Raw genomic sequence first — 16,441 nt, forward strand, 5'->3', positions numbered from 1 at the left:
AGAATGAAGGAGTGAATAGGAATGTTAAAATTTAACACCGCCTTGTTCGCGTGCAAGGCCAAGTTGGTGGTGGTACTACTGGCACAGTTGTCGGATACTCATACAGACCTTCCTATCAAGGACCTTATCCATTATAGCAGGCCCATTTGGTGTGATATATCTGCCGCATTTTAAATTATAAAATATTTATAGAAAAAAATTTTATATATCAATAAAATTCATTAAATATATTTTATAATTTTTTAAAAAAAAATATAAACGCTTAAAAACATCCTTCATTAAATATGATAAAAAAAATTGAAGAAAAAAATATATGACAAAAGAGAATATTGAAAAAGTATCATTAATGAAATATTTTTATCAAATATTTTATATTTTGAAATGCTAATTTCTTAAAAATATCTTATAATTTAAAACGGAGGGAGTAGTATCTATCAATGTTTTCCAAACTGGGCTGGACATTGAACTAGAAAGGTCAATAGTTCACAATTCGCATGATTTAATCGGGTTGGATCAATGGTCAAACCAATGACGTAATAATTAAATTAAAAATTATATATGTTTATAATAATTAAATATAAGAATAAATATAAAATTGCTACTTAACTTAAAAAAAAAAAATATTTTAAGTTTATCATGACTTAACAAGTCACATAATATAACATAATATCAAATGATTAAAAAATCAGCCATTTTCCAAAAAAAATTTTGAATAATTCTATTCTTGAAAATCGGATCCAGTTTCCAATCCAACTGCCAATTCGAAATGGCCCAACCCGACTCAACATTCAAAACAATTTTCATATATTGATCAAATTAAACCGGTCCGGTTTTAAAATCACTGTTATACATGTCCTCCCGAATGGTTAATTAGATTATATGAATGTCAATAGTTTAAGATAAATTAACTTTAGACATCCATATAAATATCTGATGCTTATAATGAAATTGTTTTTTTATATATCGTACAAAATTTAAAATATAAGTCAATAGTGTGACTTGAAAGAGATTTTTTTTTATATATATATATATATAAACAATTGCCAAAAAACTCAAATACTAATGAACTAATTTCAATATATATTATATATTATATCACAAAATTATATTTAATCTTGTGACTTCCAAATAACATAAATCGATTGCACGCGTGATTTGTGAATAAAAGATTCAGATAGAAAAATGAAGGAAGCACAATGTACTATATATGGTGTAATTCGTAGTTTAAACACGAGATTTTTCAGTAGCTCAGAAACTTTGCACGTGGGCATTTAAACTTTCAATATAATTTTGAAAATAAGCCAACTAGACATTACTGTTATTTCATGGCCATAACATGAAGAACTTTGTCGGAGAATTCATGCAACTCAAACTTGCTAATTTGTCCATACAAAACTATTCTTTATTTGGATGATATCATGCTCGCTATTTATTTTGTCATCCACGAAGTATGAAGCTTCATAATCCACAAAACCATGGGCAATAAATTCAAAGTCGTCCTTGCATTAAAAGCGAGAACAACTTGTGTTCTGGAGGAGAAAGGAGGAGCTAAAGCTTAGTTTCGAGGAATCCAAATCAAAAACCAGAAGATTATCTTCCAATTGATGCCCACCAATTACGATTGAGGCTTGCACCGATGATTTTCTCGGTTTTGTCCCTCATCAACAGATCCCAGAAACGCCACATTATTCTCAGTCGTCGTTACCATTAAATTGGTCTCATGAATTGTCCATCTCACTCCCCCTTGAAGCTCTAAACCAATTAATCAACACTTGGCACCCGGATCCATTAATAATGCTTGAATCATAGCATGCAATGCAATGGGATGCATGTGCGGAGAAATCAAAGTGAGAATGAGTGAAAATCGGAGTCAAAGTGAAACAACGAAGCATCGTCCAGAGCAATGGTTGCCACTTGTCATGTTTAATTAATATCCTATCCACTAGGAGCAACTTGGGTTTGGTACCGTGGTACGGGTAAATGTGGTTCGTAATTGCAATCGCTTGGGAACCAAACTTTAGCAGCAGAAGCCATTGTGAGCAATGCTAATGCTTTCATGCTCTCAGTGACTATTTGAATTGGACCATAATGTTTCGGGCAAAAAAAAAAAAAAAGATATAGCCATTGGGATCATATATGTGTATATTGTTAAAATAAAGCGGTAAACAAGCCATATATTATATTCAACATTGATGCCGCAACGCGTTCGATGAGTACTCATTTGGGGAACGTGGTTAGTGGATTGGTTGAAACAAGGGTTAGTTGGAGGCGAACAATCATGGTTTGTGTTTGGGCCAAAAAGACAGGACGTGACTGTCGTTTCAAACTTATATCCATGCAGGTGAGGCTGTGCATGGGGTTCAATTCAAGCCCAGTGGCTTACGATACAAGTAGAGTTGCCCAGTTGTTTGTTGAATATGTGCGGGACCAACTTCAACTTGCTTCTGCTAACGAGCTATAGTATAGATGCATCATCATCATACATGCCCTTCCTTTAGTTAACTGTCTCCAACGACTAACTGATCGCATGTCTCCCATCAAATATTGAGACTTGAAAAGTAATATCTAGTCTTGAGTTCTCTCCTGTATGGTGTGGAAAATGCCTTGAGATTCTTCCTCTTAATAAAATGACAACTTCGCCATGCCTCTTATTATGTGATTCATATGACAAGTTCATGACTATCAAACATTGATTCGAGGAACCTGATCTCCCTTGTTAAAAAGAACTAACTTTTATGGTGTGTTTAGGTTAATGGGGGTTTGGATTTAAATTTAGTCCTGGGATATATAAAAATTTATAAATTTAGATATAAATCAAATTTATTTTTTATTATAATTTTTTTAATTTTAAATTCTCCCTTATCAATCATAGTCATTTAAAATTTTAATCACTCCAAATATTATATTTTCTTCATATTTTTACGGTCAATATTTCTATAATTCTTGTATCTTTTCTTATCTTTCATTTTCGTCTCTCATCAATTAAACAATAAAAGTAAACTTGTCATTTTCAGTTTGTTATTTTCATTTCAAATCTCAACTTATTTATTTTTTATTTGAAATTTTTTAAACTGTTTAAATAAAATATTTTAAATACATGAAATTTAAAATGAAAGATTTTAAAATTTAAATTCAAATATATCAACCCAATCGCTATCTTAAATAATTTAGTCGCACTCCTATGTGAGGGTGAAAATATTATTTTTATTTCCTAACTTATACGTAGGCGTGGCTCCCTTCTTTTTCATCGAATCCTCAAATTTTGCCACTTACACTTAGTTACTGGATTTAGATTGATTCTTTACTTTCTCTCAATTTGGTTCAACGGTGTGCTCATCATGTTGCAGCATCAAAGCTCGAAGAAAGCTACATATTCGACCTTGATGCTGCAGCACGATAAGTACTCATTTAGGGAACGTGGTAATATTTAATATAAGTACTTATAGTAAACATTAATATCAGGTCGCCAACCCCGAGTCCGTGACGTTCAGGCACTAACACAAACACGTGAAATTGAAGTTCAATTGTGCAGCATATGAATCAGTGCCAAGCTCTTGTTGAATTTACTTGTGCCCGATGAGGCGATGAATTCATTTATATAATGAAATACAAAATTCGAAATGGATATTAGGCGGTAGTGTCTCCTTGGTTGCCATTCTTGAAATTCAATGACAGCTTCATCCACAATCCACATGACCCTATCTGCTCGGAGTATTTTTATTCACGCACATCATATCCTTCATTACTGCTACTGGCAGTGCACCCCACACTCAACAACTCCACTCGCACCACATTAATGTCAAAGAAAAATTTTGCATCAAAAACCTATATAAGCAAGCCATGCCTTTCTTCTCCCCACAACACAACCTCCTCTTCCTTATTTCTACACCGCTTGTAATTGAAAGCTTACAGTCTCCATGGCTACTTCATTTCGCTGGCTTTTCCTTTCGTTCCTTGTCTGCTTTTTCATCTCTCCATCCATGCGGCAAACCTCTGGTCAACCCAATGCACTCGTTTTTCCTGCAACCAAAGATCTTTCCACATCCATTCCCCAGTGTGTTACTCAAAATCAAACAAAGAACACCATTAGTGCCGGTCAAGCTTACTGTGGATTCAAGTGGCAGCTGGCCTTGGGTGGATTGTGAACGAAACTATGTCTCTTCTACCTACAAGCTTCCTCCTTGTGACTCCCCCCAATGCTCACTTTTGTGGACAATTATCTGTGGAGGAGATAGATGCAGTAGCGTCCCTGAAAACACCATCGCCTCCAACCAGACATTCGGAGATCTCAGCAAAGATGTTATTTCTATTCAATCTACCAATGGCTTTAATCCCGGGAAAATGGTTACAACACCCAAGTTTGCTTTCCTTTGCGGATCAAAAACCTTAGTGGAAGGCCTTCCTCGCGGTGTCACAGGTATGCTGCTCTAGGTAGGTCTAGTCTATCACTTCCTTCTCAGTTTGCTTCAACTTTTGCTAGCCTTCCCAGGAAATTTGCCATTTGCTTGAGCTCATCAACTAGTGCCAAAGGCGCCATCTTTCTTGGCAATAGCCCTTATCATTTCTTACCCAACATTGATGTCTCGAAGACCCTCACTTACACCCCCCTTATTGCGAACCCTGAGAACACTGCCCCCGGCAAACCCTCATTTGAGTACTTCATTGGGGTAAATTCCGTCAGAATCGGAGGGAAAGGCGTGGCTTTGAATACAGCCCTTTTATCCATCAATAAACAAGGCTTCGGTGGAACCAAGATCAGCACCGTGAATCCTTACACTCTGATGGAGACCACCATCTACAAAGCGGTCAGTGAAGCATTTACCCAAGCACTTGGTGGCGGCATTCCAAAAGTCACACCCATACCGCCATTCTCGACATGCTTCGCTTCCAATGACATCGGGTTCTCGCGGATGGGACCAAACGTGCCTAAAATTGAGCTGGTGATGCAAAAAGAGAAAGTGGTGTGAAGCATCGCCGGGGCAAACTCGATGGTGCAGTCAAGAAATGGTGTGATTTGCTTAGGATTTGTGGATGCTGGTATCAACCTTAGCGCTTCTCTCGCGGGCTTTGTGGCTGGCTCTTCACATCCAAGGACTTCCATCACGACAGGAGCACATCAATTGGAGAACAATTTGCTGCAGTTTGATTTAGCAATGTCAAGGCTTGGGTTCAGCAATTCACCCTTGCCCAAGCAAACTAACTCTGGCAACTTCAACTTTACCACCACAATTTGATGGGTTATTGTCTTTTATTTTATTTCCTCCCCTGCAATTTTAAGAAATATCGGAAAGGTTTTTTTTTTTTTTAATGAAGATATATTTAAAGTCCACCTCGTGTTTTTTTCCCCACTGTTGTAGCAAGTTTTATGTAAGAGAAATAAAAGCGATCAACCAGCAAATTATCTTTCCTTTTTATTTTTTGTTTCCCCCCCTGAGTGACATTTCCCATCACTTTTTTACGGACCCAATTGTTTAAGCCTTTGAAAATAACCACAATACGAAAAGAAACAAATTTCTAATTATTTTAAAAAACCTACTTTGAATAATTTTTAGAAATAATCAAATATGCTAGGTAATAGAGAATATTATAAGATTGCAGAAATATACAAAAGTATAATAAAATTTTAAACTACTTAAATAATAAATATTTTCTATTATTGGAACCAAATACCAAATACTTTTTACTTTTTATAGTGTTTTATAAAATAAATAGTTTTTTATGATATATCTAAACTGTCTAGTTATTTTTAAAATTTGAAAAAAGGGCCCTTGATCAATTCCTCACTGCCTTGCGTTCCATAGCAGCAACACAATTACGCACCCGCATCATAGCTTCTCCCCTAACCTCATGGAAGTAACAATATTTTAATTAAGATTAATATTAAATAAGAAAATGAATTACTAAGCATAGATATAGTTATTGTTAAAAAAAAAAAAAAAAACTGAAACTCGAGCAACTCAACTAGTTGCGCCTATGCCAATAGCATATCACCTTAGCGGCAACACCACCTCTTGACTTGATCATGGCCTTCAAATCCTAGTAACCTACAATGTTATGCGTGGAACATATTTAGCATATTCTGCGAACTATTCTATTATGCTTAGATTTTAGAAGAAATCTACCGTGTTCCAATTGCCCTTTGAATGTCTAAGCACTTATCAATAATTGGATTAATTTTCAATTATTTTTCAATCCAACATAATCCACTATCCACAGGAGAATGTAATGTTGTACTTGAGACGCTAGTCCACAAGTTTATGCAAGAATAGAACTTCAAAGAACAAACTAATCTGTAAAGCTAAAGTGTTATGCCAAACAGAAAAATTAGTCGATACAAAATTTTTTATTAATTCACCATTAAAGATAAAACGTGATGTCACCAAAAGAAAAGGAAAAAAAAAACTCACCATTAAAGAATTCGGTCAAAACAAAAAATGTCACACGACAGAAGGGGAGAAAAATACCTTCACACACCTCAATAAAGAGATTAACATCTTCTAGGCTGCAAAAACAATGCTGCCAAGGCATACAACCAGTTTTTTCTCTTAGCCTTTAGAAATGAGTCATCTCTACTCATCTGTCACACATCCCCTGGATGCAGATTGTACGTTTTTGATGTACTGGAAACACAGAATTCAAGTTTGAAAGTTAAAACCCAGGGCATCACCAGATTTTTGCAAATATGTTGATTGCATTTCGCTATCGACACGGTGTTGGATTGTTTTCTTTCGTAAATTTCAAAAATTCAGGTCTTATTTTAGAGAGTAGTTTCAATCACATCCCTCTTGAGACGATTCATAGGTTCATCATAAATGTCTAACTGAGCTGTTAATAATGCCATCATGTCCTTTCCATCGAATGAGTCGCTAGTAATTGACACGATACTTTAAAGATAGTCTAAGGAGGGATGAAAAAGAATACACTCAACTTGGAGGACTCAATGGTAACAATTGGAAATAAAGGGGCAAAAGCACAAACTAGAAGTACATAAATTGCCTTCAGAAAAAGAGAGAGAAAATAAATTATTCAGATCTCATACCTTGTACAAAACTCCTTGGTTGGCTTTGTATGCAGGGGCGGTCCATTTCGTCCTTCGCGCCTCCATCTCCTCGTCTGTTACCAAAACATCAATTCTTCGTTTCTGAACGTCAATGTTGACTATGTCTCCATCTTGAATCAAGCCAATGGGACCACCTTCCTGTAAAAATTATTGCGCTTCTGTCAACCATCGAAAAATATTTTTTTACAGAAAATTTTAACAGTTGATACTTTCTTAAGTTAGAATAAACGAATAAATAAGCATGCCTAGCATTGAAATAATTGAAGGAAAGATTATGGCGCACATACGATGCATCAGATTTCCTTGTAAAATATCAAAGCAATACTAGAATAATTATAAACAAAAAGTGAATTTCACCTGCGCTTCAGGACATACGTGGCCGACCACAAACCCATGTGAACCTCCTGAAAACCTTCCATCAGTCAATAGCGCAACATCCTGCAGTATTACATGGCAACAGAGCATCGTCATACATACATTTGGCTCACAATATAGGGCAAAATATTTATTCCAAATCTAAAGAATTGTGATGTGTGTCTGAGGAAAATTAATGGAAAAATGAAAACTTTTTGGTCTAAAACAAAGATGGAGTTTGCTAACCTCCAGAAAACTAGTGTGGTAGTTAGCTACACACGCACACAAAAATATAATTAACAAGGAAATAAAGAGACCTTCCCAAGGCCAGCGCCCATTATTGCACTAGTCGGTGTTAACATCTCAGGCATGCCAGGACCACCCTTAGGTCCCTCTCCCCTGATCACAACCACTTTCCCCTAAAAAGATGATATATCACAAGGAAAAAATTAGATAAAATTTCAAATTTTAGATGCTAATACTAATACTGTACAGGGCAGTTAGAAGTTATCAACTTGAAAAAATGCAGAATAGATATAACTCCCCAAAGTAAATTATCAAGACAATCACAGGTGCAAGATTTTACAATGCATCAGGTGACAGCCATGGCAGTTAAAGTTCTATAATTACTTGCCATGAGTAGATGGAAATCAAAGTGATTAAACCTTGTCAATTTAATAAAATGGATTATAAAAGTTGGGTTTCATTCTAGGGTAGGAATCATAAACTTCAGTTCACAAGCCACTTGTAGAATTAAGTTTTTTAAGTTTACCAGCCTCTGCATGTGGAAGAAAGCAAACCAGAAAAAAAGAAATAAACAAGAAAACCCATAAGAAGTACCATGCTTTAAAAATGCCACTCCTTGAAATATGCTAAGGACTTGTGTGTTTACTAGATATAAAGGACATAGTGCAAATTCATCGGCCTCATAAACACTACTATGTCGCAGCAACTGTCCTTTGGAATAATTTCTGTGCCAGTTCTAGTAAAAACTGGATGCGTCCTTATATCGGACCAGTTTCTAATGAATTAACATGCCCTGGTAATGATAAGAAGGCTGAGATGTACTAGTTCACATTTGTTGTGGGATATGCCTTCATTCTTATGTTATGCCCATGGGTGTTTGTTGGAATATTTGCATTTATTGTAAATATTATGGTTTCAGCTGTAAATATTCTTAGGCTTTATTAGTTTTTATTATTATTTACTCATCTTGGTGCATAAATACCTAGTTGTATTCTAATATTCAGTATTAATGAGAAATATTTTTTCTCTCAATTCCATGGTGTTCTTAGGTGGTTTCCGCTAATCCATTCATAGATACGAGGCTCGTTTATTTAAGATTAAAAAATATAATTTTAAGATAGTTTAGAGATTTTATAATGAGGGATTATTTTGTAGAGTTTATAAAAAAGCAGACATTATTTTATATTTAGTTAAAATTATAAAAAAAAAGTGATTATTAGTTAGTTTTTTTATTTTACAACATTTCTTTATTTTTGTTTTCATAAAAATGATTTATTATTTAATTACTTTAAAATTTTATAATATCTTTGCATATACCACATCAGGTTATTTTCAAAAGCTATTCAAAATAACTTTTTAAAATAATCAGAAATCTGTTGTTTTTCGAATTCTAATTATTTTCAAAAGCTTAAGCAAGCATTATTAAAACTTACAAAATAGATTTTTTTATAAAATAAGTAATTTTTTCATAAAATAAGCTGAAACAAACAGGCCTATAAAGGTACACTGAATGGATTTACTGCAATGTCTGTTTGTTCCCGATTTTCAAGTTTGTCTTATCCTCCCCCGGGTACATTTCTCTTTTGTCCCAAGTTGCTTCCATTCAACAGTAATAGTTAAAATATTCTGAATCATACAAATTAGCTACTCACTCAATAAAAATACAAAAAATGTGAAGGCATCACTGTTACTCAAGACAGCAAAACATGTGTTCACAGCTCAAAGGATTTAACGTTGGATTAAAAAAGAGTAACACTAGATAATACAGAGCACTTATAGCTACATCCCTTTTCAGTAGTTCTTTTGTTAGATTATAGGCTAAATCGCCATTAAGTGTTTTGCAACAACAGCCAAGGCAACAGAAGAATTACCTTGAAGCTTGAAGGATTCTCTGAAATGGCAGCAATCATTGACTCCTCTCCTTCAAAAACAAGTGCTGGACCTGTTGAATGATCCCCCATGATTAATGAATCGCCATATGTAAAAAGACAATTAGCAACATGTTAAAATTTCAACATAAGCAAAAGAAGACCAAGATATCAAGAACATGCACCAGAAAAGTATAGCCCCTCTTTTCCAGTTATTTTAGCTACAGAACCCTCTGGTGCAAGATTCCCATATAAAATTTGAATGTGTGCTGTCTTCTTGATGGGATTTTCTACTGGCCTTATGATTTCCTGAATCATACAACACACAAGTTTGTAGCCTGACACTAACAGTAGATAAATGGGAAGCATTAAGATCAAGCACCAACAAAATCACACCTGCCCTTTCGCCAAAGGAAGGAAAGTTTCTGCATTTTCAGCTAGGGTCTTTCCAGTGACTAGAGAAAGTATCTCCAAGTTAATGAAATGTGCATTTCTTAAAAAATGAAACTACTCTTTTTTAATAATCAAATGCAAGAAAGATATACCAGTCATACAGTCCCCATCTAAAAATCCTTGCTCAAGAAGGTAGTGAATTACAGCAGGGGTCCCACCAACCTATAAAAACAAGTGTTTTAAGAGATGACTAACAATGTAGGCGCATCACCAGAAAATTGAATGAAAATAGGAAGACTAAATTTAGCATTCAGCATAGTACCTTGTGAACATCTTCCATGACATATTTGCCACTAGGCTTAAGATCAGCAAGAAAGGGAACCTCATCACTAACCTTCTGAAAATCATCAAGAGTCAAATCAATACCAACAGACCTGCCAAATCAAGATGTGAGGTTTTTTGTAGGATATGTATATATATATTAAAAAATATATTCTGGAACCAAACTTCATCCACCTTGCAATAGCAATTAAATGTAAGACTGCATTGGTAGATCCACCAAGTGCCATGACGATAACCATCGCATTACGTAGTGATTTGTGGGTGATAATGTCTCGGGGCTTCAAGTCCATCTTCAATAATTCAAGCAGATATTTCCCAGCTAAACGACACTCATCCAACTTCAGTGGATCCTCAGCAGGTGTGGAAGAGCTAAAGAAATTGGAAAGTTAAGAACATTTAAAAAAGGAAAAAAGAAAAACTTCATTGTGAACTAGCATACATATTACCTATAAGGAAGAGACATCCCCATAGCTTCAATTGCCGAAGCCATGGTATTGGCTGTATACATTCCACCACAAGCCCCAGCACCAGGGCATGAGTTGCGGATAACATTTTGCCTATGCTCATCACTGATAGATCCACTCACAAATTCTCCATAACACTGCAGATAAATGAAGAATCAGTAAAGTATGATTGCCAAAAGCTGCAATACTTGGATGATCAACTTTTAGCTGATTATACATAGTCAAAATATAAATTTCTTCATTAAAAATAACCAAATTTACAATCTTGTTGTAAAAGATGAAAACATTATTCCTGAGGAAGAACATAGAAACAGGATAGAATTCACAATCAATCAGATCAAAAAAGAATATCTTACAAATTTACAGAGGTATGGAAAAACTCTTGAGATTTTTCATTTTTCTTCACTTTTTACCCGTTCTTCGAGGATTCTCATTCTCCATTGTGAGTTTTTTATTTTTTATTTTTTTGTTATTCTGGACATCAATTAATAACTAAATTAGCTTTCTGCAGACGTCATTTAAATAAAGGGGGGAAAAGAAAGGATGTTTCATAGCAATGAGTTATTTACCTGAAAGGCAGATACTATGTCATATGCATTGCCCTGAAAGTGACCAGGCTGCAAAAGAAATAATGCATGTAAAAAAGTTATAAACTACATTCCAAGAAACACTTTACCATAATCATTAACAAAGATAAAAAGTTCAAAGCCGATTACCGAATTCTTAAACATGATTGGAACATACAACTATTAATAATTTGAAATTAAAATAACAGCTACTCCATTTGTTCAATCAGTTATCCCCTAAGACACCCATTTCAAAGTAATATAAGGGTTTCAAACTACAATAACATCCCCACAAATTATTGACAAAGGTCTACCATGTGCATAATTGATGTGACCAGCTTCAACCAAAGGAAGAAAATGCATAATAAAACCATACGATTGTCTAAAAGTTTGTGATATTATGTAACACCATTAATTTCAAGGATATCATAACCAATACCATTCTTATCAGCTATAAATTTACCAGGTAACATTGATCAGAAAAAAAAAACAAGCAAAGTTATTTTGAAAGACTTTTTCCTTTCGTTCAAATTCTAGTTAGTTCAAACTTTGTATCATGAATCTTGACATTGATCAGCACATATTTAAAGTTGTGTGATGAATTATATACTCTTAACAGACAATCAGCAAGGGCTTGACGAGGCTTGACAAACAATTATATCATTTTCAATTTATAATAGCCCTCTCAGCAGCCAAAGCCTTGTATCCTACCTTGATAGTGCCCCCATAAATCATTATACTTGGTCGGTTGAGCCGGCCCATTGCCATAATTGTACCTGGCATCTGAAAATATACAACATATCCTCAATTGCAAGAAAGCAGCAATCATACCACATAGCTAAATCTTGGAAATACATTGAGAAATTTGAGTCATGGTGAAACAAAGCAGACAGATCTATGGGAAACAACAACAAACTAAAGACACAAATTTATCACAACTTTACGGCAGCATTAGACCGTGGACTTAATAACTTTACATAAACATAATTAGACTAAATATGCTACGCAACAGAAATCTCAAGCGCTCGTAGATTATAGTCAACAGGCCAATATGCCTGAGTCAACAGTGAAGAAAGTATCATGAACGCAATTCCTCAGCATACACAGTAGAAAAGAAAATAAATTTTAAAAAGTCAGAACTAACAATATAATATATCTTACATTTTTATCGCAACCAGGGATGGAAATGTTTCCATCATACCACTGCGCACTCATGACAGTCTCAATGCTATCCGCGATGAGGTCCCTAGACTGCAAGCTATAGCACATACCTCTGGTCCCCATAGAAATGGCATCACTGACCCCAATTGTGTTGAACCTGAACCCGATCATGCCAGCCTCTTGCACCCCTTCTTTAACCGCTTCTGAAAGCCCCAAAAGGTGCATGTTGCAGGTGTTCCCCTCATACCACACCGATGATATACCAATTTGAGGCTTATCCATGTCATCTTCTGAAAGGCCCACCCCATGGAGCACTGCCTGAGATGCACCTTGCGACTTAGGCTCTGTTATACGGGAACTGTACTTGTTAAGCTTATGAGTTGGAGTGGATTTAGGTGGAGAGTCCACGGGAACAGGTGGTGACTGTACCGCCTCTGCTCTCACTGATAAGAGGTAGGGGAAAGCAGATTGACATCTACGAGGAGGTATCAGCCGCTTCGATTTACTTGGGGTTGCAGGCGAGAAGGGCATGAACAATGCGGACTGCATGGTTATTGCAAGCAATGCAAGAGCTGCAGGTGGAATCCAAGCCTTTTAGGGTTTATGACACACATAATATCTAAAAGAAAAAAGGGGGAAAAACACTTTTCCCCATCCAGCTCACGATCCTCGCTGCGGGCACATAAAAGTTCGAAATGGGGGTGTTCCACGTGCGATTTTTCATCTCAAAATACAGTATCATTCTTGTTTTTTATATTAGAAGGCCTGGACCTTTGCTTACTCAGACTGGGAACAAATATCCGACTGGATTTAACCAAAAAAAAAAAAAACCTCTCACAAAATCAAGCCAGACAAAGTCAGAAATATACACTGATTCAACACCGAGGCACATGAATATAAGTATTGACAAACATGGTCAGAACTTTAATCAAACATTTAAAATGCAATAAGTAAAGGAGCTAATAACCAAGGTTTTAAGACCCGGACCGACCCAGACGGTCGAATCGATCGGACCGTCGCCCGCTGAAGAAAACGAGCTGGTTCAACCAATTAACCCGGATTAGCAGTTGGCCCACCTAGAACCGGACGGTTTTTAAAGACTCGGGAAAAACCTGGAACCCGGAGCGGGTTTTACGGGTCAACAGCGGGTCGTAAAAAAAATGACAAAATTGATATTTTTAAAAATAAAAAACCCTTCTCCTCACTCTGTCTAGCAGACCAACACCTATAAGGACCCATTCTTCTTCTTTTTAGTCTCACTTCTCTCTCTCTCGCACAATGCACGCACTCATTCTCGTCACCTTCTCAAATCTCAGCCATCTGGGTTTTGTTCTATGTGTCATCTCCCTCAAGCCACTCAGTCTTCTGGGCTCTGTCTTCACCGTTCAGCCATCTTGGACTCGCCTTCTCAACCATTTTGGTTCTCTATTCACCCTTCGTTGTCTTCAACATTTAACTTTAACCATCTCAAACTCTCTCAAACTTCAAATGCTTCTTTATTCTTCATCTTCACTTCACTTTCTTCATTTTGGTTTGTGACTTCGTGTTCTTGGTTAATTCTAGTATAGGCATCCAGTTGTTAAAAACAGTCAGATGGCGTCAAGCTCGACCCCTTTCATGATTCTTCATCTTCTTTATTGATTGTTCTCTCTCTCTCTCTCTCAGTCCCGGTGAGATTTTCTTTCTCCCTCATTTATATCTCTACCCAATTTAATGTAATCTCTATGGTTCTAAATGGAGTAGAATGAATGCTAATAAATGAGCTTGCTTTTTATTATCTGAACTGTTTATTGCAAAATGAAGGATTGTTGAATGGATGAAGATGAATCTATTTTTTATTGTCTAAGAGTTGTTTATTGCAAATAAAAGTTTTATTTTTTTTTTCAAATGATTATGCCTAAATCCCAATGCATTCAAGAAGTTGTATTTGTTAACTTGTTTCTTTATATATATATATAAATAATTTTTTATTTAATTATTAGGTCACCGGTCCAATCGCCGGTCTGACCGATTGAACCATGAGACCCGTGACCCATTGATATTTCCGGTTCGCTGTCCGGTCCGGATTTTAAAACATTGCTGATAACTTTAATTCAATCCCAACCCCAAAGCCAAAGTATGCGCGTTAGACGAGGTGACAAATTTCAAAGGGATAATAACTAACTGGGATGGAGATGCTCGTTAGACTGAAGTGGGATGTAGTTGTGGAAGCAGTAACAATGCTTAACCTCTACAGTCTACAAACGAAGGCACACACGTCCCCCTACTTTTGAGAAGTGGCGACGGTAGCCAAAAGGAAGGAACGAGCTCGAAAAGAAAACCCAAGGAACTTGGTATGCTGTATCGTACTGTGCCAAATCCAAATCCAAACTCGAGACTGCGATATGCTTTACTATGCTCCCTCTGCTATTTATTGTAACATGCTTTCAACTTACTCACGTATTGAAAAAAAAAGGTTAGTTTTTCTATATTATTAAAAAATAACATATACTTTTATTTTTATTCTTTCCTTTAAATAATAATATAATTATATTAAATATCTTTACGTTAATCGCAAAATGATAAAATTAAAAAAATATTTTAATTATTATAAAGTATCTTATATTTTAAATTAAAAATTATTTTTAAAAGGCATCTTACAAATAAGGCCTAGGGGAGTACCCTTATATGCTAAGTAAAGTTACAGTTCAACAAAATCACTACAGACAAAAGGTATTGCAAAGCATGTGTGTCTTCATCCAATGAAACATGTAAAGAGAGGTATTGGTCACCAAAACACATCTGTGAAGTGGCAAAATATGTGAAACATAATGAAAGGCTCATGGTGAGGCCAATACAATTAGATTTAGTAAGATATTAGACATTAAGTACATGTAGATAAATCATGTGCTATGTGGAGATTTGGCGAGAGCTACTGGCCAAAAGAACGCACAATATCAATAAAGGAATGTAAGTAGCAAGTAAATGCATGCTAATGGCTTACCTAATGATGGAAGAAGTTGATTCATAAAGTGAGTTGTTCAAGGAATTGAAGGCAAAGTTTGTTGGACTAAGCTTTTTTTAGATTAAAAAAACAAGATCATTAGAGGTGAGGAAGAAAACATGTTTGAACCTATACTTGTTCTCTACATATTGGGTACACTATTGTATTTTCTTACAAAAGAAGGTTGTTAACCCAGGCATAATGGCAGAGCCTCGTTGGGGCCTCACATTGGGAAAAATTATAAGTGGGACATATAAAATTTACAACTTTACACCCCCTATTTTAATATTTTGCCCACTTTGAACTAAATAAAAAATAGTTAGGTTTAAAAACTTATTAGATATATAATATTTTAATAATTTAAATAAAATACGAAGAGCATATTTATAATAAAAGACCATATCAACTTATTCAATATAACTTTTTTAAAAAATGATATAAATATATTTATATTATTATAATTTTAATCATAGCATAATTATTACTATTTTTAAAAAAATAATAGTTTTTTATTAAATTAGTCCACACCCCCTGACTCAAAGTCCTAGCTCTGCCGCTACCCATGCATGGAATGAAAAGCATGATGAGGTTGTGAAGGAATTGGCAAGTGAAAAAGGAAGGAAAACTAGGAAGAGCACTTGTTGCTTTTGATAGACCTTTTGGTTGTATTTTGATATTTACTCATAGCCATCCCCCTCATTTATTTTTTATATAGGATAAGATGTAATTTAATATAGGCATGATATTGTTCTTACCCCTCATAGTATAGTGCTTGAAATAGGGTGCCCTATGCTTTTTGTTTATAGTTTTGTTTGTACGTAGTCGGAAGACAAACTAAAACTAAGGAAATCAATGCTTTTTCATTGAAAGTATTGTTGTTTTACCCTTGATGTATACTTGTTGTATAGAAAAAATTCAATTGTTATCCATATAAAAACTGTTAAATGAGCTTCATTTACAAGAAATATGGCTTGGTATAACTTGAAAAATACATAAGCTACGGG

General features: G+C 35.2%; 1 protein-coding gene and 1 pseudogene across 15 annotated transcripts; one reads left to right on the plus strand and one right to left on the minus strand.

Annotated features, from left to right (window-relative positions):
* Positions 1-3,426: 3,426 nt before the first annotated feature.
* On the minus strand, positions 3,427-14,636 carry LOC129308626 (dihydroxy-acid dehydratase, chloroplastic). 15 transcript variants are annotated; one of them, XM_054949873.1, is made up of 17 exons: positions 14,619-14,636; positions 12,455-13,026; positions 12,005-12,076; positions 11,297-11,344; positions 10,710-10,864; positions 10,438-10,632; positions 10,244-10,355; positions 10,074-10,143; positions 9,925-9,983; positions 9,714-9,837; positions 9,532-9,602; positions 7,732-7,833; positions 7,418-7,498; positions 7,040-7,198; positions 6,465-6,620; positions 5,963-6,044; positions 3,427-5,839 (listed from the first exon to the last, which is right to left on the minus strand). In XM_054949873.1, exons 2-15 carry the CDS (start codon positions 13,001-13,003, stop codon positions 6,570-6,572), a joined length of 1,848 nt encoding a protein of 615 aa, XP_054805848.1. In that variant the 5' UTR covers positions 13,004-13,026; positions 14,619-14,636; the 3' UTR covers positions 3,427-5,839; positions 5,963-6,044; positions 6,465-6,569. The 15 variants fall into 15 exon arrangements, with proteins under 15 accessions (XP_054805848.1, XP_054805859.1, XP_054805861.1 ...); XM_054949884.1 differs by lacking the exon at positions 14,619-14,636 and having other exon boundaries at positions 3,427-4,020; positions 4,107-5,839; positions 12,455-13,224; XM_054949886.1 differs by lacking the exon at positions 14,619-14,636 and having other exon boundaries at positions 3,427-5,135; positions 5,992-6,044; positions 6,475-6,620; positions 12,455-13,224.
* LOC129308348 (probable aspartic proteinase GIP2) lies at positions 3,918-5,257 on the plus strand (annotated as a pseudogene).
* Positions 14,637-16,441: the final 1,805 nt, after the last annotated feature.

The sequence above is a fragment of the Prosopis cineraria genome, unplaced genomic scaffold, assembly GCF_029017545.1.
Source record: "Prosopis cineraria cultivar Desert tree isolate PC_DT_omini unplaced genomic scaffold, ASM2901754v1 PC4, whole genome shotgun sequence".
NCBI lineage: Eukaryota > Viridiplantae > Streptophyta > Magnoliopsida > Fabales > Fabaceae > Prosopis > Prosopis cineraria.

What these genes read in the sequence shown, in the direction of transcription:
- LOC129308626 (XM_054949873.1), bottom strand. Translation starts at nt 13,003, where the DNA reads ATGCAGTCCGCATTGTTCATGCCCTTCTCGCCTGCAACCCCAAGTAAA. An exon ending in CATTTAATTGCTATTGCAAG is followed by an intron (nt 10,356 to 10,437) that starts GTGGATGAAGTT and finishes TTGATTTGGCAG; the next exon opens with GTCTGTTGGTATTGATTTGA. An exon ending in TTCCTTTGGCGAAAGGGCAG is followed by an intron (nt 9,838 to 9,924) that starts GTGTGATTTTGT and finishes TGTATGATTCAG; the next exon opens with GAAATCATAAGGCCAGTAGA.